Source organism: Neolamprologus brichardi, chromosome 8, assembly GCF_056152115.1.
Source record: "Neolamprologus brichardi isolate AB-2024 chromosome 8, ASM5615211v1, whole genome shotgun sequence".
NCBI lineage: Eukaryota > Metazoa > Chordata > Actinopteri > Cichliformes > Cichlidae > Neolamprologus > Neolamprologus brichardi.
In genome coordinates, this window is record NC_142111.1 from 3,501,913 (window position 1) to 3,523,316 (window position 21,404).

At 40.9% G+C, this 21,404-nt stretch overlaps 3 protein-coding genes across 4 annotated transcripts; 2 read left to right on the forward strand and 1 right to left on the reverse strand.

The window, feature by feature from the left end:
- Positions 1–1,666: 1,666 nt before the first annotated feature.
- Positions 1,667–8,698, forward strand: wbp2 (WW domain binding protein 2). 2 transcript variants are annotated; one of them, XM_006796964.3, is made up of 8 exons: positions 1,667–1,910; positions 2,982–3,090; positions 3,511–3,646; positions 3,731–3,823; positions 4,516–4,662; positions 4,747–4,869; positions 5,955–6,031; positions 7,339–8,698. In XM_006796964.3, the coding sequence occupies exons 1-8, from the start codon at positions 1,852–1,854 to the stop codon at positions 7,384–7,386; spliced, it is 792 nt and encodes a 263-aa protein (XP_006797027.1). In that variant the 5' UTR covers positions 1,667–1,851; the 3' UTR covers positions 7,387–8,698. The 2 variants fall into 2 exon arrangements, with proteins under 2 accessions (XP_006797027.1, XP_035766313.1); XM_035910420.2 differs by having other exon boundaries at positions 5,958–6,031.
- A 959-nt stretch (positions 8,699–9,657) lies between these two features.
- trim65 (tripartite motif containing 65) lies at positions 9,658–14,360 on the reverse strand. The gene is made up of 8 exons (XM_006796965.3): positions 14,275–14,360; positions 13,442–13,893; positions 13,219–13,314; positions 12,861–13,091; positions 11,557–11,725; positions 11,376–11,465; positions 11,058–11,275; positions 9,658–10,672 (listed from the first exon to the last, which is right to left on the reverse strand). The coding sequence occupies exons 2-8, from the start codon at positions 13,889–13,891 to the stop codon at positions 10,364–10,366; spliced, it is 1,563 nt and encodes a 520-aa protein (XP_006797028.2). The 5' UTR covers positions 13,892–13,893; positions 14,275–14,360; the 3' UTR covers positions 9,658–10,363.
- Positions 14,361–14,697: 337 nt separating this feature from the next.
- On the forward strand, positions 14,698–20,182 carry mrpl38 (mitochondrial ribosomal protein L38). The gene is made up of 9 exons (XM_006796966.3): positions 14,698–14,793; positions 15,944–16,132; positions 16,237–16,368; positions 16,452–16,654; positions 16,744–16,816; positions 16,962–17,007; positions 18,270–18,428; positions 19,662–19,798; positions 19,946–20,182. The coding sequence occupies exons 1-9, from the start codon at positions 14,709–14,711 to the stop codon at positions 20,080–20,082; spliced, it is 1,161 nt and encodes a 386-aa protein (XP_006797029.2). The 5' UTR covers positions 14,698–14,708; the 3' UTR covers positions 20,083–20,182.
- The last annotated feature ends 1,222 nt before the right edge of the window (positions 20,183–21,404 follow it).

Consider the following 21,404-nt stretch of genomic DNA (forward strand, 5'->3'; position numbering starts at 1 on the left):
GTAAAGGTGAAGCAATTTACTTTCAACACTCAACTCCTTCCATGCCTCTTCATTAACCCTTCACAGCTTGGGATTAGTAAAGCTTGTATACTTCTAATGAAGAGTGTATCAACTCTATTATGAGCATACAATTGCAACTAATGTTAAAAAGAAACCTTATTTCTAACACCATCAATCACAAAGACATCACATTCTATACAAAACCATATCTCAGTCTTTACTTTAAGGTACCCTTTATTAAACTGTTTCAGTAATTGCTTTCACTATATTACATATACTCTATTTTCAGCTGGCTACATCGTTTTTAAATTAGCTAGATTAAAAAAAGCTAGTTTAGCTTATAGCTAACTAGCTAAATTTTGCATTCTACACACCGGTTAAGGTGACACTATATCAAGTTTTGCAGTGCATCTGATGACTTTTTTCAATGAAATCTCAAAATCTTTGGTTTATAAAATGTTCAATCAAATAAAATTCTTAAGGACTTTTGATTTTATTAGACTAATAATATACAAGCAATATACAAATCTATTAGCATGTGTGCAGCATATTAAAAAACATGGCTAATGAATATTTGGGAATTTTAGTTGAAAATTATTTGAATTAAAAAATTATTTATGTTGATGTTGAGGTGATGGAGTTCTTATAATTATTCAGAATTCTTATACAATCATGTTAGATTCAATTTCAATCATCAGCCAGGTGTTTCCACACAGCTGCTTGTGTAGGCATTGAGAGTTTACCTCTATGGTAGCACTGAAGTGATATATCCTCCAATCCAGGTATGACATGTTCCATGATGGCATCCTAGAGCTTCATGTGATAGCAGTAAACTTTGACAGTAAGGGTAATTACATCACCTCCTGTGTATTAGCACATTGGAGTGAAAAGTGACATTTGACCCATCTGTTTCATTTATCAACTTTGCATAATCTATTATCTGTTCCTTGTTTTTCTGGCTCATATAATAGCTTTGTGCATGGAATTTAGAGGGTCAGACATAGATGTCAACTATTGTTAGCCAACACACACCATGGATTTGCCACTTGTTGCATCTTTTACAAGGATGTGGGTGCTTCTGACTAACCTGACCACACACCTTCTCCTGACTCATTCTGTTACATAACGTAAGAGGCATTTCAATACTTGATATATAAATCATCTGGCCATATTTGTACTACAAATAGAATTTTGGACTTACTTCTGTTTGTCAATGCCTGTGACTCACTTGAAATAAATTATCTGTCCCTTAAACAGGTAAGGCTGGCCCTGCCTTGAAGGTAATAATAGTAATTAAGTAAGAATACATTTCTATTTAGGCTAACTGGTACATCAGCCAGACTCATTATAAAAAGAAATCTTTCATTCTTTTTTAATTAATTAATATTATTATTATTATTTACATCTAACTGTAGAGGCGTAGTTGGGCACATTAAAAGTCTTACGTATATGATGATTTTCTAGCATTATTACTATTATTAGAAGCTATATTGCAATTGGTAGAACCTTGTAGAAATTTCTCCTGTTATATCAGCTCGTGTCGGTCATTTAAACGTCATTCAGTCATAGACATTTGATCGTAAATTTATTAAAGAAATATTTAATATCAGACTGAATGTTTTGAAAGGCTTAGGGCAAACTGACTTTTTAAAGGGGCGTGACGTCACGCGGTGGGCGTTTCACACGTATGGCGGAAGGGCAGGTGCGGCAACCTCAGCTGGCTCTGTATCACAACAACCGTTATCCGCGCGGAGGGAAGTCACCGAGGATCCAGAGAGGCCTTTGGATACGTTTTTCTGACTGAATAAAACAGTATCTAATCTTTTCCAGACAATCTGGAGGGCCGTCGACATGACTCTGAATCAGAATCACTCGGAGTCCGGTGGTGTCATCATCAACAACAGTGAAAGGTAACGTCAGTTAGCAGCTGTTAGCTAACCGTTACAGTTAACCAGCGACGGATAAGTTATACCAGCTCTTTGGGACGAGCGTCACACCAGACTCATTCAAAAATAATGTGGCTCTGACATGTCATGGAGATAGTTTACATATCAGTAGCACTGCAAATACAACATTATTATTCGGTTAATACACACAGACACACCTGCCACACAGTAAACGCTGCACTGAATTTCTAACTTTTAGCATTTGGTAGCTTATTTTTTTTAAACAAACATATGTGTAAAAGCTTTTGTCGAACACCGTGAAATAATCATTTTGCTTTCATTTTTGACTACAGTATCATTTTTTTTCTTTTTACAAAGATCCTTTTATATGATATAGTGCGAATTGAAGAGTTGCTCCTAATCGATGCAAAATAAACCTCTGAATGCTTCACGACTAGCAAGGCTATATTAATTATTTTAACGTCATTTTTCTAATCTAATATTCGCGTCGCATCTTGCAGAACCGGGTCCCGGACTGTTAGCCGAAATATGGCCCTTCAGCCTGTTATATCATCACCGCAGACTAGGATTACATAAATGTTTAGTGGTTTTTTTAAATGTTGTAATAAGTCTAATGTATCGAGGATAAAACGTTATTTCGCCTCATTGCAGGAATAGCTGAGCATATATTGCAGTGCAATAGCTACATAGCCTACAGCCTTCAGTCTGCGCTCTGGCCTGGCCTCTGTGCTAAAGTATTTGTTTTGTTTATTAGCATGAGTCAAAATAATGGCCAGATTCTTCTAGAACTTGCTGCAGTGTAATGATAAACCCATTAGAGCTAACCCGGAACCTGTAGTAAGCTCTGTCACTAGATGGCATGTTAATCCTCTGCCTATAGTACTTTGTACTAAAGGCAGTGGACGGTTGCACAATAACCCAATGATCTCATTTTAAGCTTTTAAGATGAAAGTAGGTCAAATGCTTATACAAACATTGCAGATTTTCTTTTTGATGCACACAAAAAATGTTGGAAAGAATTCTGGTTCCTACAATCAGCTGGTTCCAGTGTCTCCTTTCTGTTTTTGGATCTAGTGTGCTGATGAACCATGACAATATGGAGCTTGTTTTTTGTGACGCGGAAAGGCTGCCCGAAGCCTTCAGAAAGAGCAAGAAGGGCAGCATCTACCTGACTCCATACAGGGTGAGTGACAACACCACCAAGGTTTCCTCTTTGTTTAGCCGAAGCCTTGTGCTGGCATAATGGTGCCACAATTCACATCAAGTACTAGCAGAGCAGAAGAGCAGAACTCTATCATTCTAATTACTATCCTTTAAGGTTAGTTTGGGAGTAGCTAATACGGGGGTGGGCAATCTCAGTCCACGATTGCCGGTGTCCCTGCAGGTTTTAGATGTGTCCTCGAACCAACACAGCTAATTTAAATGGCTAAATTAGCTCCTCAACATGTCCTGTAGTTCTCCAGAGGCCTGGTAATGAACTAATCATGTGATTCGGATGTGTTGACCCAAGGTGAGATCTAAAACCTGCAGGGATACCGGCCCTCGTGGACTGAGATTGCCCACCCCTGAGCTAATATGATGCTGTTTCTTCTTTTAATCCCAGGTGATCTTCCTGGCTAAAGGGCGGGATACACTGCAGTCTTTTATGATGCCTTTCTACCTGATGAAGGGCTGTGAGATCAAACAGCCTGTCCTGGGAGCCAATTACATCAAGGGCACAGTCAATGCAGAGCCTGGAGGTAGGTGTACCTTTTCCTCGTTATGCTGTAATAGAACATGCAGCATCTTGTGTCTCTAAGCCCTCTCTTGAATTTCTCTTGGAGGCGGTTGGGAGGGCAGTGCTACTTTCAAGCTCATCTTTGCTGCTGGAGGAGCCATAGAGTTTGGCCAGTACATGTTGCAGGTTGCAGCTCAGGGTATGTTTTGTTTTTTTTTTGGATTTGATTTTATTGATTAGCATTCAAATATCTCAGTGAAGACAGAATAAAGATTACCACAATGCAAGAAAGCATGAGACAAGGCTAATCAAAAGGTATTGGCTGAAGCATTTGCTTATTATGCCAATCCTTTTAACAAAAGATCTTTTTGCATGCAGCTCCTGTACACAGGGCTCGAAGCAAAGAATAAAACAAAGCAAAAACAAAACAAACAAGCAAACAAACAAACAAACAAACAAAAAACTTTCCACCTTAGATAAGTAACTACATCAAAGCAAAAGAATCAAGAGTTTGTTTATTTGTTTGTTTTTTTGCTCTTTTCATTCTTGATATATATATTTTTCTAATACTCTATTTTTAAGCATGTTTTTAAACAAGGAAAATGAACTACACCTTTTTAAATCACTGTCATAACTATTCCACAGGTTAACTCCTCTAACAGAAACACATCTCTGCTTTATATTTGTCCTTATCTTGTTTTTTTTTTTTTTAAGAAATCTGTTCCCCTTAAGTCATATTGACTCTCTCTGACTTTGAACAGCTTCTGCGTACTGGGGCAAAGCAAGTTATTTTGTGCTTTATACATTATCTGTTCCAGCAGAACACATGAAATAGTACAGTTCCTGATATTTCATGGACTTATTAATTGATTTACTGCCTCACATTTTCAGCATCCAGAGGTCAGCCTGTAACTGCTGGCTTTGGTGGATGCCCCTACATGGCTAATGGGGCCTACGCTTACCCACCTCCGCCTGCTAATGGAATGTACCCAGCAGGGCCTCCACCCGGCTACTCCTACCCTAACCCTCCTCCTCCAGGTACTTTTCAGAATTGTCGTCAGCTTAGATCCACATCTTGTGAAAGTGAAAACTAAACTGCAACTCTCTGTTCTTGGACTCCAGATGGATTCTACGCCACTCCTCCAGCATTTGATGCCTCTGCAGCATACATACCTCCACCTCCTTATTCTGCTCCTCTGGGTCAGCAGCCACCACATGATCCAGACCTCCCCTCCTCGGCAGCAGGTGAAAATCTCTGTTAGAGAAGCTCTGACTTCAGCTACAGCCTAAATAAAAACATCATGCTATTAGGAAAAAAAGGGATGTTGAGTTTCTGCACGCGTTCATCACTCTGTTTTATACTTTAACATTTACATATCATGTTGGAACAGATCTGGTCTTGTTAGAAAAGAATAGAATACCTTTGTCATTTCATAAATGTACAAACATTATATGTGAGTACAGAATCTCCAAAAGTTGATTCTGTTCATCTGGACGTTGCGTTTTTCAGTGGGAGAAATGTTTTTCAGTGGGAGAAACATTTCTCCCACTGAAAAACATTTCTCCCACTGAAAAACGCAACGTCCAGATGAACAGAATCAACTTTTGGAGATTTACTTACCTGGATGATTGAGCATGCATCAAGATGTGAGTACAGAACATGCACAAAAGGAGAGCTTTACCAAGACCCAGTATAATGTTAATGAAATGTCTCATTATATTTTTGCTTTTTCCTGCCACACCAAGAGAAATATCTGCTGTAAAAAAATCATTTTTGTCTTTAGTATATTTTTTTAGTGGTATATAGATTGCGGACCTTGATTGTTTTTAAAAATACCCTCCTTTATTGAATGATTACAGGTAAATTTTAAATTGAAAACTAAGAAAAGTAATTTGTTTGGAAAGTGTGGATAGTGTTTTTTTTCTCAAGATAGAAGCGATGCATACAGTACATTATTGGAAGTACTTTGTGTTGTTTGGGCCTGGATACATAAAGCAGTAGGAAGGGCAACATGTTGCCTGCTTTCTAACAATGAATACACTGCACTGATATCACATGAGCTTAATTCAGCATCACAGAGATGTTGTACTAAGGAATTTAAGGTTAAAGATAAGCTAATGTCAGATCTCCAAAATATTTAAAACAATTTGCGCTGGAAAAATGCTATCTGTAAGTCATGGAGATTTTAAACTGTCGTTTTTCTCTCTCAATGCACCGGCCGTCGTACCTGCAGCGCGTTTAGCACCTCTCATCTCATATGTCCCAGGGGTTATTAGTAAGACCCATGTTTAATTAATGACCCCCTCCTTTGTCTCACTCACTTTCCCAGCAGAGGCCAAAGCCGCTGAAGCAGCAGCGAGTGCCAGCTGTGCCACACTGCCCCCTACACATGTGTACATGCCGCAGGTGAGCTGCCCTTCATGTTTCTGCTTTACAAGTTTTTTTTTTAAATGAGAATGTAAATCTTGTCAAAGATTTTCTTTCAGTGGCTGTGAGACAGTGTTTGAATTTCCATGTCTCTTTGAATTGAGCTGTGTTTCCTTTCCATTTGTCATCTGTTTGTTTGTAGTCATTGCTAGTATTGCTATACTAACAGTGACTGCAGATCCAAAATAAACTCATTTGGTGTGTAATTTGAAAAGTGAGGGCCTTTTTGCATACAGAGGAGAGTATTTTAGCGCAGTGTATTTGCATGATTTTTAAACGTATTGCTAAATTTAAGCTGCGGCATCAAGTCAGATTAATTTACCAGTGTAGAAAAAAGTCATTTTATTTTATTTTGGTGTTGGAAATTTGTGATTTTTCCTTTACAACCATTTCTAAGGTTTACAGAGAAAGAAGCAAAAAAGAGAAAATATCCAGTGAGCAGTTCTGTGGGTGAAAATTCCTTGTTTTGGGATGTGGTGGAATGTGAGATTCATATCATTAATGCGCAGACAGCAGATCTCCACCAACTGTGTGGTGCTACAGTCCTGATCAAAGTTTAAGACCACTTGAAAAATCATATTTTGCATGGTTGGATCTTAACAAGGTTCCAAGTAGAGCTTCAACGTGCAACAAGAAGGGCAATCTACTGTCTGGACAGCAGCTCCAGAGAGGAGATGCCCTTCGTGCAGCCGTCTTCACCACTTTGGAGAAATGTGTTTCAGCGCTACAGTTAATGTACAACACTGAAATGTAGCAATGTAGTTGACAGATATCAGCCTTAAAATGACATTTAGCGATGAATAACCAATATATTATCACATCATTTTTTTTCAGTGGGAAAGAAATCCGGTCAGATATTTTCCATAGGTAACATTTTGTGCTATCCCCTGACACAAAAACAGAGCAATGAATGACAACAAAACCATAATAAAAGCAAAATAATCAGCACAGGCATTGGCCATCAGCCATTAACATCAGAAACATCCCTACCTGCATCATTTTGCAGGAGGTCAGCCAGTGTTTATTTATTTCTCTCTACTTTGCTGTGAGACAGTCACTGATGCTAGCAGCTATGCAGAAACCACATCAGTGGATAACCTGGTTAAGGTGTTACAGCAAGTGGAAGTCACTGATAAAACCACGTTTTATGGGTTTTAAAAGCCAGTTGTTTGCCACAGCTTCAGTCTGTGAATGCCAGTAATCCAAGAGCACTGTGTGTTCCTACTCTTCTGTTTACATAGCACCATCTTTCACATGCTCAAAACAAAACTCTCCTCTCTTTCCAGGACAAGCCTCCTCCCTACTCTCCTCCAGAAGACAAGAAGAACCAATAGACCTGCTTAATGTCTCCCTCATTCCTCTTTGTCCTCTATCTTCCATCCTGCTGGATCTCATTATTTCTCTTACATTAACCGGACAGTAGGAGGGCCAGTATGTTCTTTTTTCCCCCCAAGATTATCAATTTTTTTCATCCTAATCTCCTTCCAGCTCATCTCCATTTTGATCTAACCTTAAAGTCATCCAATTGCTTTCCCGCCTCAGCCTGCATTCCTTGTAACGACTCATATATTGTAATCAGCTTCATTCTCTTCAAATGCGCCTTTACGTGATGTAAAGTAGCAAAGAAGAAGTGTTGGTAGCAATCTCTGAGGAAGAACAAATTGTTCAGGCCAAAGTGTTTGGAGTGGTTTTGAGGGTTTTTTGATTAAAACCTTGTAACCTGATGAGCTATTTTAGTATTTCTTGCCTTGGAAGCCTCCCCAGAATCGTGCAGCAACCTTAACTTCAGCTGTGCTTATGATGTCCTGTGACTGTCTATAAAACTAGACTCAGATAAATGATAGTAAATACTTTGCTAACCTGTCCAGAGGCGAAATGAACGCAGTCTTTTATTTTTCTATTATTTGTGTGTACAGGCTTTTAATATGTAGACTTAAAAATAACATTATTTTATCAAGAACACTAACCTAAAGAAGAACTAGCTTTTTTAACGAGCGGGTCGCAGGGTGGCCCTACCTGCTTTGGCGTGTTTTGGCCGACGAGCGGACCACAAAGATTAGAGCGGCGTTGAGCCACAGCAGCCAATCCCTGATCCTGGATTAGAGCAGGGGAGAGGACGGCTGGGCTTTTGGAGGGACCGACTGCCAGGAGGGATTATCTTTATAATGTTGCAAGAGCAAAGCAGTCACCCAATGATGTCACTTCCTATTTTATTACGCTTCCAGACGTTAGAGAAGACGCACGGTCAGACTCACCATCAGCCTGCTTTCATCTTCACTGCATTTTTAACATCGTATACACAAACAGAACCATCAGTGAACTCTTCTGTTTCTGTGGTCGTGATTATTACTCTTCAGTTTGAGGTCCAATCTGAGTATCTCATCTTCTATTCTTCCTTCCTCTGCGGTCTCTAATCTATATACTGTATCTGTGGCACATCTGCGGCTGATTCTTTGCACTTCTAGAATGCTATGCATCGGGTTCCTGTATGCTCCGTCATGGCTGTGTGTAAAATAAAAATAAAGCTCTGTATTTAATTCAAACTAATTTATTGAATAATTAACAACTCGAGTAAGAAAACAAGGCATGAGCTCAACTGATGCATGTATGCATTGGACTGGATTTTAATAAAGAATTCAGAGTGTCCGTCTTTATTTCAGCAGAGTATTGCTATCACAAGTTTTAATAGTCCACAGTATAGTGCATTAGCAGTTCTGACAAACATACGCAACAGTCAGCAGGAAGAGTGACAGAAAGTTTTCCCCCAATCATTAGACCAAAACAGCCAAATGTGCTTTTCCTCAGCTGTTCCTTATTTTCAGGAAACTTGTGCAAATCCACAGCAGTAACCCACTTTAAATGTGCTAAAAGTTCTCAGCTAAGCTAAGATTTGTAAACCCTCATAATCTAAAAATCATCTGCCCCAAAAAATGCACGCACCAGCACAATACATCAGATTCCAGCTCAGCGCTGTCAGCAGTCGGCACCATTTGTTTGTGCATTCATGATCAGATCGCAACGTGATAACGCAGCCTTCGATTTTCAGTTGTGTTCTCAGTAGTCGTGCTACAGCCTGCAATATTTTTCTTTCACCTACAGTAGCTCACATACTTCTGTAGAATGAGCTCAGCATACATGTGAATATTATCAGAAAACAATGAAGTTTAGACATGTATGAGTACAATATTTACCCAAAACATCTGAGCCTTGAAATTTTTTTCCCCCAAGCATCCCCTTTACATTTGCTGTTTTCATTTGTATGTGGACATGCTGTGGCACAGGCGGATATTCATCAGTTTCCATCTGATACAATTCACTGTGTGATTAACATAAAGCTACAAAAGTGGACCCATTATGCTTTTCTGTCGGTTTGTGTCTTGGTAACCCCGACCTCAAGGTCAGAGTCAAGTTTCCTGAAAATATTATGAATGAAATAACTCCTGAGTGAAGTCACTGAAGATATTCAAATTGATACAATAGGTGAATCTACTAATATAATGCTTCAATTGAACTTTAAAAATAAAGTCAGGACAATATCAAATTTCACCTTTGCTAAAAAGAATCATATAAATTTCCCTTAGAGTCAATTCATGTTTTTCAAAGGTCCTCACCAACCTATAGGAAACTTCAAATACTGGAGTTTCATCCATCTTCTCATGTAGCCTGAAGTGCATTTCTTTAGGGCAGAATCAAGAATACTCAAATCTGACATGTGTAAGACCGAGTGTGTTCGAGTTGTCCTCCTGTGCTGGCACAGAAACACAACACAGTATTACTGATGCATTCACCTCCACCTCAGTAAGTATCTTTTCACCTAATTAAAGACATAATCCAGCATGTATGCAGAGTTCAGTGTCTCATGAGGAGTCACTTGTTTCTAAGCTTTAGGTAATGAAAGTTCAAAAGTGTGACCCACTGAAATGTAACTGTTTTTTTCCTACCTGAAACAGGACACATGAACATTATTTATCACATGTTAAAAAAAAATGAATTAGTGTGAACTAAAACTGCAACTTGTTTTAAAAGCCCCTTACGTATGCATATAAACTGTTTCCTTAGCAACATTGTGGTAAATGACAATGCAAAACCAAATGGCAAACATGTTAGAGGAAAGAAAATCCCAGTCAGTCAGTTCTTCTACTAAAAATAATGTAGGAAGGCAGTCGTCCCAGAAGAGAAAAGTGAATTTAAAAGAAGCTCCTAGATTGTTTGGAGGCGGGGGGGGAGGGGGTTCTTTATGTCAAGTCAGATTGTGGCCATGATTCATAGTATTCCTAGAATTCCACTTATTCCCCTCTTCTACAAGTCCGCTCATGAAGAGCAGAGGGTGATGCTGACCCCCTCTCCTATCCAGCAGGCGGGAAACAGCTCCTGGGTGAAGGCACAGTGGAAGGCGTGCAGCCTTGTCTGCCCGTCTCCGTAGTAGGTAAGCGTACCCGCCTCGTAGTCCAGCAGCATGCCGATGCGGCTGTGATGGGAGTTGCCGGGGATGGTCTCCCGCCGGCCGTTGTGCCAGGCGCTGAGCTGGTGCTCGTCCAGTTGCAGGCTCCAGGACAGTTCATTCATTCCCACCATGCATCTCTTGCCCTTTTCCTTCCTGGGGATGCTCTCGTAGGTTACCTGGGGAGGAAGATGCGCAGAACAAGTGAAACATTAGCATCCTGTGGTCATTTCTCTGGGAACAATGAATCCCCGTATAACACATAAGGAAAATCTGTTGAAACGTTCTCGACTGATCAGACACATCAGAGTGGATCTATTATTGAGCAGGTTCATGTAACATGTGTGGGTCACAAGTTAGGTTCCTGAGCTTGTTACATGCTGATTTCCACCTGTTGTGGACTGAATACATGCAGCTACAATCTGCATGGAATCATTAGTTCTGATGACCTCAACATACATATCAACGATTTATTCGGCAGGGCCTAGGATGTTCCCGTTAGCGACCCTCTACAAAGCGATGTGTCACAAAGCCACAGCCTACACAGCATTATGATATCCTTACCCCGAGGTAGGCCCAAGGCTTGGACACCTCCAGTTCCCAGTAGTGCTGTCCGTGTTTGAATCCCTGAAAGCACAGCACCTGCCAGGTGTGATCAAAGCGGGCTTCATGAGCGGGGACAGCGCGTGGCCCTGATGTCAAGTGCTCAGCCCTGCGGTTCTCCTGGGAAAGAACTAGATGCCCATTGGCTGTCCGTGGGTCAAAAGTCAGAGAGCATCGGTCTGTAAGAAGGAAGAAAATGAATCAGGCAGATTAAAGCTGGAACAGTGATCTAGAAAAGTCTTAGAGGTCCTTAGTTATAAATTGTCTCTTAGAACTCACAAGCACTGAGGCCCTCCTTCCCAACAGGGTGGCACGGAGCAGCAGGGCTGGGAACCACAGCGAGTACTGGCCTCTTGTCCTGAGGAGAACCTGGAAACCAAAGACAATGCATGAGAACACACGAGGACCGTCTGAAGGCGGATCGAGCTAATATGCTTCATCTTTCCTAGTGACAGGTCACCTTCTCTGTCATGACCCACAGCGGTGGTCACAGCTTTCTCCAGGTCCTCAGACACCAGTTTATACACTCGGGAGAGGATGTCGGTGACGCCGTTTAATCGATCCTGCAGGGTCGAAGTCACATCTGTGGAAATGTCCTTGAAGCGCGGGACTTCTACGTGCGATGATTCCTGTGAAGAAGCAAGTTTCAGGCAGTGCTTTAACGAACAGGCAAAAGTTTCAATGTCTGATTAATCACTTTGGTTTGACCTTTATAACTGAAACAGTGAGTTTAAGCTGCGTCTGCAATTGTTAAATGAAATAAAAACTCAATTCTAATGACAATTCAAAATCACCTGCCATTCATTACATTATGACATATGTCTGGATCCTCTACAGTGTGCTCCTAGAATTTGTGGTTAACAGGTTTCAGGCATCGTTTCTGTTAAACGGTGTAATTATTGCCCTAGCTGGCTCAAATAATGCCTCTACTTGTCTGGCCCACACACTGTCGATATGTAAAAGACGCCATTGTGATGTTTCCCACTGGTCAGGAAAGCATTGCTGTGAAGCGGAGAGTTGAAATATTTTCTCAGTGCCTTTCAAACCAGACAGATCGAGCGCAAAGGGGAGACTATAAGGTACAAAATAAGTATCATGGTGCATTCACTGGCCTGGAACTAAAATCTGACAAAATAAACTTATGTGGGAAGTTCTTAATGAGATAACAAATAAAGTAAACATTAATTTTCCAAGATGTCTCTTTGCAGCCAGTGAAGCCGCCACCTGCTGGCCTTTAGAAAGAATGAGGGCTAAAAGAAACTCTCGCATTTGCTGTACTCTGGGAGGCAATTCCAGCTTTTATTTATAGTCCATAGCTCAGCCATCGTCTGTATGGATACTCATTTGAATAAATCTATTATTGCCAACAGACATCTTTCATTTTAGTTGCTTTATTCTCTCTGCGCTACTTGTGACACTCAATCTTCTTTTTACGTGGCTCATAGGAAAGGCGTGACAAGGCCTGGGCCGCAACTGATAAACTTTGTAGAGGAAAGAAGCGAAACCCTGAGGTTTTCTGTGATTGAGCAGATACCAGTCTCGTGTTGTTTAACTAAGCCCACATTTCGTTATTTAAAAAAAAGCTTGTGCAGCCATCCAGCAGTAGGAAGCTTGCTCAAAGCTCTACGCATCCACTTGTGCATGTTGCATGAAACAGCAACCTGCACATACTTACCTTTGTAAACTACTGGGACTATAAAATGAACCAAAATAAAAAACCAGACCCTCCCCTTCCCAAATGTGTAAAGGGCAAGGGATACAAACCCTGATGAGATCAGTATCAGGGAGGTCATGTAATGCCGCAATTTGGTCTTGGCGCTCTCTGAGCAGGCGGGAGTGCTCGCTGAGTTCGGTTAGCCGCGCCTCTGCCTCCGTGAGGGCTCCCTGCTTTTGCAGCTCGATAAAAAGCGCTGTTGCCTCCTGCTTCTCGGACAGGATTTTCATCAGGTTAGAAAACTTGGCGTTCACCCAGGCTGACGTCTGCTCAAGAGTTACCTGTGAATTTAAAATATGCTCTGTAAAATAGTTGCTTGGGTTCATTTGGGCACACGCTTTCGATTTCTTTTATACTTAAAAGCCTCCTTTTGCGAAGCATTTACAAAGGCTTAAAGTGAGAGTTTACCTTAGCTTGATTGATATTCTCAGCCAAGTCATTTATACTTTTCTGCGTCTCTTCAAGCAGTTTCCCCACATCTGTATTCTTCCTTTCCAGCAGCAGCTGTAATGAAAACATATCAAGTCAAGAAAAAAATAATTTATTCTTTCACAGTCATACAAATATGTGATAATCATCATCTATAATCCACTCCCAGTTAAAAATCTGCAGAGGCTTTGTGTTTGTATACCTCTTGAGTTTCCCTTTCTTCTTCCAATATGACCCTTTCGTGGTTCACGCACTCTGACTTTTCACATTCGCTGCACACAGACCTTTTGTCCTGCCTGCAGTAATAAACCAAAGGCTTTTTATGGCGCTCGCACAGCAGCATGGCTTTGGCCCCTTCACCTCCTCTCACCAGAGCATCCCTACATGAGGGGCCAGCGCTGTTTGCAGTCTCTGCCAGGACCGACAAGGACACATTACGCCTCAAGACAGGTCTAATTTTGAACTCCTCATTGCAGATGGGGCACTGAGGGCCAATGTCAGACTGGCTCTTAATGTCCCAGTGCTTGCTGATGCAGTTTTTACAGAAGGTGTGACCGCAGGGGATGGTTACAGGATACCGGAAGAACTCCAGGCAAATGGAACAGTTTAGGTTTGCATCCTGAGACTCCATCTCTGAAAACATGGCAGACATCTCTGTAGAGGGAAACAAAAAAGGCTGAGGTTAACCATAATATGACACCTTTCGAGACAAACAACTTCATTTCGTTTTTTTAAAGAAAATAATTTTATTTTTGGGCAGGAAAATATTCTTTATGAACTGGCTTAACATTTATAGAGAAAAATAACAGGCGAGCAGGAAAGCAGCAGTCCCAGATTCTAATGTCAGCTACCACACAAGTGAACGGAAAAGCTAATGTTAGCCAGCGTTAGCATGCTTTCAAGTCATTCAACGTTAGCGCGGACTGTTACAAACGAATATTCGTCAACATATTAAAATGGTCAAAAGATATCCTAAAACAGAGCACCATTACACACTCACCAGCAAGATACTGTACCAAAAAAAATAATTCTTACCACGTAAACAGATAGATTCATGCAGAACGCTGTATGAATATCGCTAGATGAAGCGTTCCGGATGACGTATGACGCAAAAACGGATGTCTTCACGTGCTTTCGAGAAACCAATGAAATTAAAAAAAAGACCCATGTATTTTGTATGCTATGAGACAAACTGTAACACTGTTCCGCTGTGAAGTTGCGAGGACAATACTACTTAATTTATGTCAATCGTTTGCTTTATTTTGGTTTAATTAATGAAGAATAGATATTTACTGAAACATTCGCCTCAAAAATCCTTACAATTATTTAATGTATTACATTTTAATGTTATAATGTATATGACTGCATAATTCAGTTTTAAGTGTCTTCTTTTCTTTTTTCCCTCTCGGCCACCGTATTCTATTTGAAAAAAAAAGAAAAAAAGTAGGGGCGGGGAAAGTCATTCCAAGATGGCGCTGCGCACAGTATGTGCTGCTGCTTTACGGACCGGGACAGATTTAGGGGTCAATAATGCGAGGACATTTGTCACAACAGGTATGGAGTCCATCTGTATTTGACAATTTTTAAAATACTTCCTGAACGTCTTGAATATAGAAAATATTTCGGTGGGTTATATTAGTTGCAGCAGAGCCCTGATGCACGCTGTCCCCTTACAGACATGGTAGAAATCTCATAAACAAATGTGACGAATAAATTTGGTCAAGCTAAACATTTATCAGGAAAAGTTGGTGTTAAACAACTGAGGTGTTGTAAGAGTGTCAACACATTTAATGCTAAACGGCTCATACATCAGTTACATTATTTTCTGGAAATTAGCTGCTACTGTTTTTTTTCTTCTTAATTTTGAACTGCAAAGTGTATGCTGTGTAATTATTCAATGACTAATATAGTTATCCGTAAATACTCACAGCCATAGTTATAAAGGTGCAAAGATATCTGCCTTAGAATAAACAGGTAAAGTACGAGACAGTGAACTCATCACTCACTGACAGTTGACTCGGAGTGCAAAATGTCCTCTGCACATTTCCATTTGTTTTGCAGTTTTCAGTCATGCTTTAAAACCAGCCACAAGCTGATAAATAACACAAAAAGAAATGAGGGGTGATCTTCCTCCGAAGTCTGACTCCCCCACAGGCACTACACTGCTCTTCACCCAGTTAATTAACTTGATCTTCACTTTTCATGACATTTGTCTGATCCTCTGCCAAGACCCTAAAGGCATTGTTTTCAATTTTAAAGAAGGGGATTTGAATGCATGCTCTTGTTCTTTCTCTCCACCACATTTCCTCATATTTGGCCCATAGTTTTTACGTAGCCTTGCTTGCAAAGTAGAAAGGCACTGAGGATGCACGGTTCTCTGCAAAGGTCATTGCAGAGGACCGTGCAATGCCTACATCTGTGTACTTCACAGATGTAGGCAAAGTCATCCCGCTCTGTATCAAAATGTAATGGATTCTTCCACCTCCCCACTCAGATTTGGGAAATCAGTAGCTTTGACAATCAAAAGGCACAGAAACATACTTTGGTGCAGAATGAATACAAATTTGGTGAAATAGAACAGCGCAGCAGCTGGAAAAGTAAATATGAATCACCATCTACGATCACTATCGTACACTATCACTTTACCATTTAAAGATGTAGCATTTTCAAAAGCGATGTGTCTAACTGTTTGGGATGTTTCCAGCATTCCTCTGCAAACGGGTTCCTCCTTTGGGCCCGATGCCAAATGAAGAGATTGATGTTAAAAACCTGGCGTCGGTAGAGAAGTATCGCAGCTACAATCGTTACTTCAGGCAAGCGGCGGAGGCGAGGAACAAGGACGTATGGTGGAAGACTTACAGGAGCTACGGGGAAAACGCTGACCCTGAGCACGGTGAGATGATGGAGTGAACATCGGGGCAACGTGATGTCTTGTAAATGTCATTTTTTAATGGTAAAAACTCCAGATAGCACAAAGGAATTCTGTTGTGTTTGAAGGCGCAGAGCGAGTGGACATCGGACTGCCCTACTATCAATCCTGCAGGACCAAAGAAGTAAGGAAGAGGAGGCAGGTGATGAAGGAGAACAAGAAGAACGTCGAGCTGGAGAGGGCGTCTCGTCTGCGCACGTGTAAGCTTACATCAGTTTCTAACGAATTCTCCCGTCGCTCTGTTTTGGTACCCTGTGGTAACAGGTTCCTTGTTGTCCACCAGTTAAGATCCCTCTGGATCAAGTGCAGGAAACTTGGGAGAAGACAACCGGGCCGTTTCATGTTAAAAGACTTGCGGACCACTATGGGGTCTTCAGAGATCTCTTCCCCATGGCTTATTTTCTACCTCAGGTTACACTCAAGGTCTGCTACAGCCAGGATAACGGCACTCATGTGCACTATGGGAATCAACTGACACCCACTGAGGTACGTTAAGAGATTTTGATTCTGTCTCCCCCCACACCTTTTATAAATCTTCTTGCATCATGTTCTTTCTGTTCTTTGTGGTTCTCCAGGCAGCGACGGCACCACAGATCAGCTTCAATGCAGAGGAGGGCTCCCTGTGGACCCTCCTGCTTACCTGTCCAGGTACACACAAAATGATCAGTGGACAGTCCTAAGAATGACTGGCTGTCTTTTAATACGTTTAAAAGTGAATCCACACAAGTAACTGATGGATTCTTTACTTTTGCAGACTGTCCAAATTAAGTACATTTTTTTTTTCCCCCGTCAGATGAGCATCTTCAAGATAACGAGGCAGAATACATCCACTGGCTTGTGTGAGTAGTCTCAACTATATGCTGACCATGTTGTGTTTATGCTGAGGTTCAAAAGTGCAATCAGATAATTCCTAAGTCAACAAGATCAATTTACTGATCTAATTTTCCAAAGTATAAGGTTTCCCACTAAATCTGAGCATCCAGTTTCACAAAACATATGCTTATAGTTCCTTCATTTGACTGTGTGAGCTTCACGGTGCTGCATTTACAGAGCTTTGTCTCACAGGAGTAAGATTTAGATGTCAAAACTAGTTTATAATCCAAGTACATAATTTCCTTATTGATTATTAAATGATTCTGATCAGTGTAGTAAGTACAGTTTCTGTGGAAAAAGAGACATCTTGTGGCCAACTGAGGATACAACTGCTGCACAACCTCTTCAGCAAGAGAATCTGGTGGCTGTGTTCTGCTGTGGGAGCAGGGTTTTCATCCTCTTACACTAGTATTTTCCACATGTATTGGTCTGCTTGAGGACAAATTGCTACGTGTTTGTTCTGCGTAATCAGTTTTATCCTGCAAATAAACCTTTCTGTGTTTACTTGAGTGAAGAAAAAAGAAATAGTAAAAACTTACATGATTTACTCAGGAAAGTGGCCACTTTCTCATTACTTTCGTATATTGTTTTTGTAAGTATCCAAAACACAGTTTCAAGTTTCATTATATAATTTTTCAAGGGATCTTATATCTGTTTTCACTCCTGTATGCATTTCATACAAGTTTCACACAAGACAGATACAAACTTTATAAGATTTATATATATCTTTTCCATATGGGTGAGGACCACTCAATAATAAGGTGTGACACCTGTGAGAGATTTTGAAACAGCTTTCTACCAACATAAACCAAACACCAAACGATGGAGTGACTTTTGAAAGAATTGTGTTCCATCGCTGCGGTAGACTTTCAGAGATTTAAAAAAAAAAAAATCTGTGCCAAAGGTCACACACAGGCGATGCTAAGACTGAGGCTCGTAAGGTGGAGCTGGTGACAAACTAATAAATAGGGCATTTGTTTGCCCAGCAAGGCGAACCCTAAAAAGGAAATGGAATAAAACAGAGCTTTGTTCTCTGCTCTTAACTTGAAGTGTAAGATGTTTTGATTGGTCAGATCATCTGGATGAGCACTAAAAAAAAATTACAGTCCATTCACTTTATGCTGGTTGGCTTACTGTCATTGATTTCTCACTTCAAGTTTAAATCTAAGCTAAATAAACCTGGTTTCGAGTTATTCATGGATTCCTCGAATGACCCATGTCTCTGCAGGGGGAACATACCGGGCGCAGCAGTCCAGGCTGGTGAGGAGCTGTGTCACTACCTGCCACCCTTCCCTGCCAGAGGAACAGGCTTCCATCGCTATATTTACGTGCTCTTCAAGCAGAACGGGCCCATCAACTTCCAGGAAGACATCAGGCCCTCGCCATGGTGAGTGGTGGATGATGTATTCTTTTTGGATGGAGTTACAACAATAACAAAGTCCATCCCAACAGCAAGTTACAGCAAGATACCTGTGACTAGGAAATGTGTAGTGCTCAGTAGGTAGGAACACTAATCTCAGTGTAGCATTAGCAACTGCCCCCCGAACCACCCAAACCTGGCATATATGTGCTGTTGTAGTGATGGATATACTAATGGTAAATGGCCTGCATTTGTATAGCGCTTTTCTAGTCCCTAAGGACCCCAAAGCGCTTCACACTACATTCAGTCATTCACCCATTCACACACACATTCACACACTGGCGATGGCAGCTACATTGTAGCCACAGCTGCCCTGGGGCGCACTGACAAAGGCGAAATGGGGCGACCGTGGCACAGGAGGTTGGGAAGCGCATCTGTAACCAGAAGGTTGCTGGTTCGATCCCCGGGTTCTCTGTCCTGGTCGTTGTGTCCTTGGGCAAGACACTTCACCTACCGCCTACTGGTGTTGGCCAGAGGGGCCGATGGCGCGATATGGCAGCCTCGCTTCTGTCAGTCTGCCCCAGGGCAGCTGTGGCTACAACCGTAGCTGCCTCCACCAGTGTGTGAACGCGAGAGTGAATGAATAGTGGCATTGTAAAGCGCTTTGGGTGCCTTGAAAAGCGCTATATAAATCCAATCCATTATTATTATTAAACACAATTCAAATTTAGAGGTCATTTTATGTGCGAGTAACCCATGTGAGCCAAACTCTCAGGCTTCAGGTTTCTACTCTTGGCTCTAAAATGTTATTAAGTGTTGAGATACCATATAGATAACATGGTCATCTCAGACACTTAGCAGAGGACGGAAATTTAAAAGCAAAACTTGTGTTTCTGGGGGGCAACCACCATGAAGAAAGTTGTGGATGGATGGATAGAGATACAGATCTCTCTGTTAAATACTAGCATTGCACAATCACTATATAGGACCTGAATTATGACGTGTTATTGCAGACCACAAATGCTGGAAAAAAAACCTCTGCCATATTAAATATGCTTCAGACAAGTGGCTGATGCTCCTAGTATACCACAAACCTTAATAAATAAATAAAATCAATTGTCTTGACATGTTGACTTTAGCTCGATTTAGCACAAATACTCTAAACACCTCCTGGATTAAAACATGCATTGAGTGGGCACATAACTGTTAAACTGTGTGATACCTAAAAACACACTGAGCATGTCTCGTCTCTCCACACAGCCATTCACTGGTGCAGCGCACGTTTAAGACGGTGGATTTCTACAGAAAGTACCAGGACAACATGACTCCTGTGGGTCTGGCCTTCTTCCAATGCCAGTGGGATCAATCTGTGACAGATACCTTTCACAACACCCTAAGTGAGTCACGGTGGGGCAAAAAGACAACACAATACATGCTGGAACTTGTTTCCCACCTCTAACGTGTTCCTCTAAATTGGGCCAGGATTTGTGTGGCAGCTGGTAATGTGAGTTTAACGGTCTGCTTTCCTGCATCTTCTCCTGCAGACATGAGGGAGCCCGTGTTTGAATTCATCAGGCCTCCAGTGTACCACCCCCCACAGGTCAAATACCCTCACCGGCAGCCCCTACGCTACCTGGACAGATACAGAGACGGGAAAGAGCACACCTATGGAATATACTGATTATCAGACACATGCACATTTGAGGAAACAGCAACAACAATGTGGAATTATGTTTGCCATATTTATGTCATGATTGTAAAAATAAAGCAATTTTCAGCTGCACTGGGGCTGCATTTTATTTACCAAAAAACACACATTTTATACTCACTAAACATCATTTATCAGCATTTTATTAATGATAATCTGGCAGGGATTGTTCCAGCCAGCAACACCAAATATAAGTCAGCAACATTTAACAGCTCAATAAGAAGCAGGTACATGTAGTAGTAACACTTTTATGCCTCAAATATTTATTATTTTTTATAGTTTTAAGCCCACGAGACGTTCATGTCAAAGACCAAGAATTTGTCTAAAAGCCTGTCTAGAAAAAGATACATTTATTCATACTTAATACTATAAACTTTTATTGCTGCAGTTATGAAGCCTTGCTCTAATGTTGAGTAATTATCCCTAATTTTGTGTATACTGAAGCATTCAGAGAAATGTCAGCAGATGGCACTGCTGAGTTAAAATCCCCAGAGACCACACCGATGAGTCAGAACTTTTCAGGAACCTTATTTTAACTATGACTCATATTTGATTGTAAATTCTTAGCAATAATAGCTGCGGATCTTTGCTCATGTGTCTGTTTTATGCCAGTTTTGATTGATTGCACTTTAATTTCATTCCATTTTTATTTACATAGCAACAGATGACAACAACAGTTGCTTCAAGATGCTTTAAAAACTACAATAATAGACAGAGGGCAGAACCAGACATCTTTTTTTTTTTTAAATGTTGTCCTCTCTGGCAGCTTTTGCAATCAGAATTGTGATCTGAATGCATGGTGGTGCTGAAGACATTTTGCTTTTGCACGAACAGCTATATAGAATCTCTATAGGCTTCTCTTATTCATGTGAATCTTTTATATGCTTATTTATTCATTTCTTTTTGTGCTATTTCAGATATTACATTATATGTGGTATAATAGGATAACGTCTAAGGCAAAGCAGACAAGAGAAAACAAAAAGAGGAGCTGGTGGTGGTGGCAGTGCTGTGACTGGTTGGGGTTTAACTCAGTTCAGTTCAATTTAATTTTATTTATACAGCGCCAAATCACAACAACAGTCACCTCAAGGTGCTTTATATTGTAAAGTAGACCCTACAATAATACATACAGAGAAAAACCCAACAATCATATGACCCCCTATGAGCAAGCACTTTGGTGACAGTGGGAAGGAAAAACTCCCTTTTAACAGGAAGAAACCTCCGGCAGAACCAGGCTCAGGGAGGGGCGGGCCATCTGCTGCGACCGGTTGGGGTGAGAGAAGGAAGACAGGATA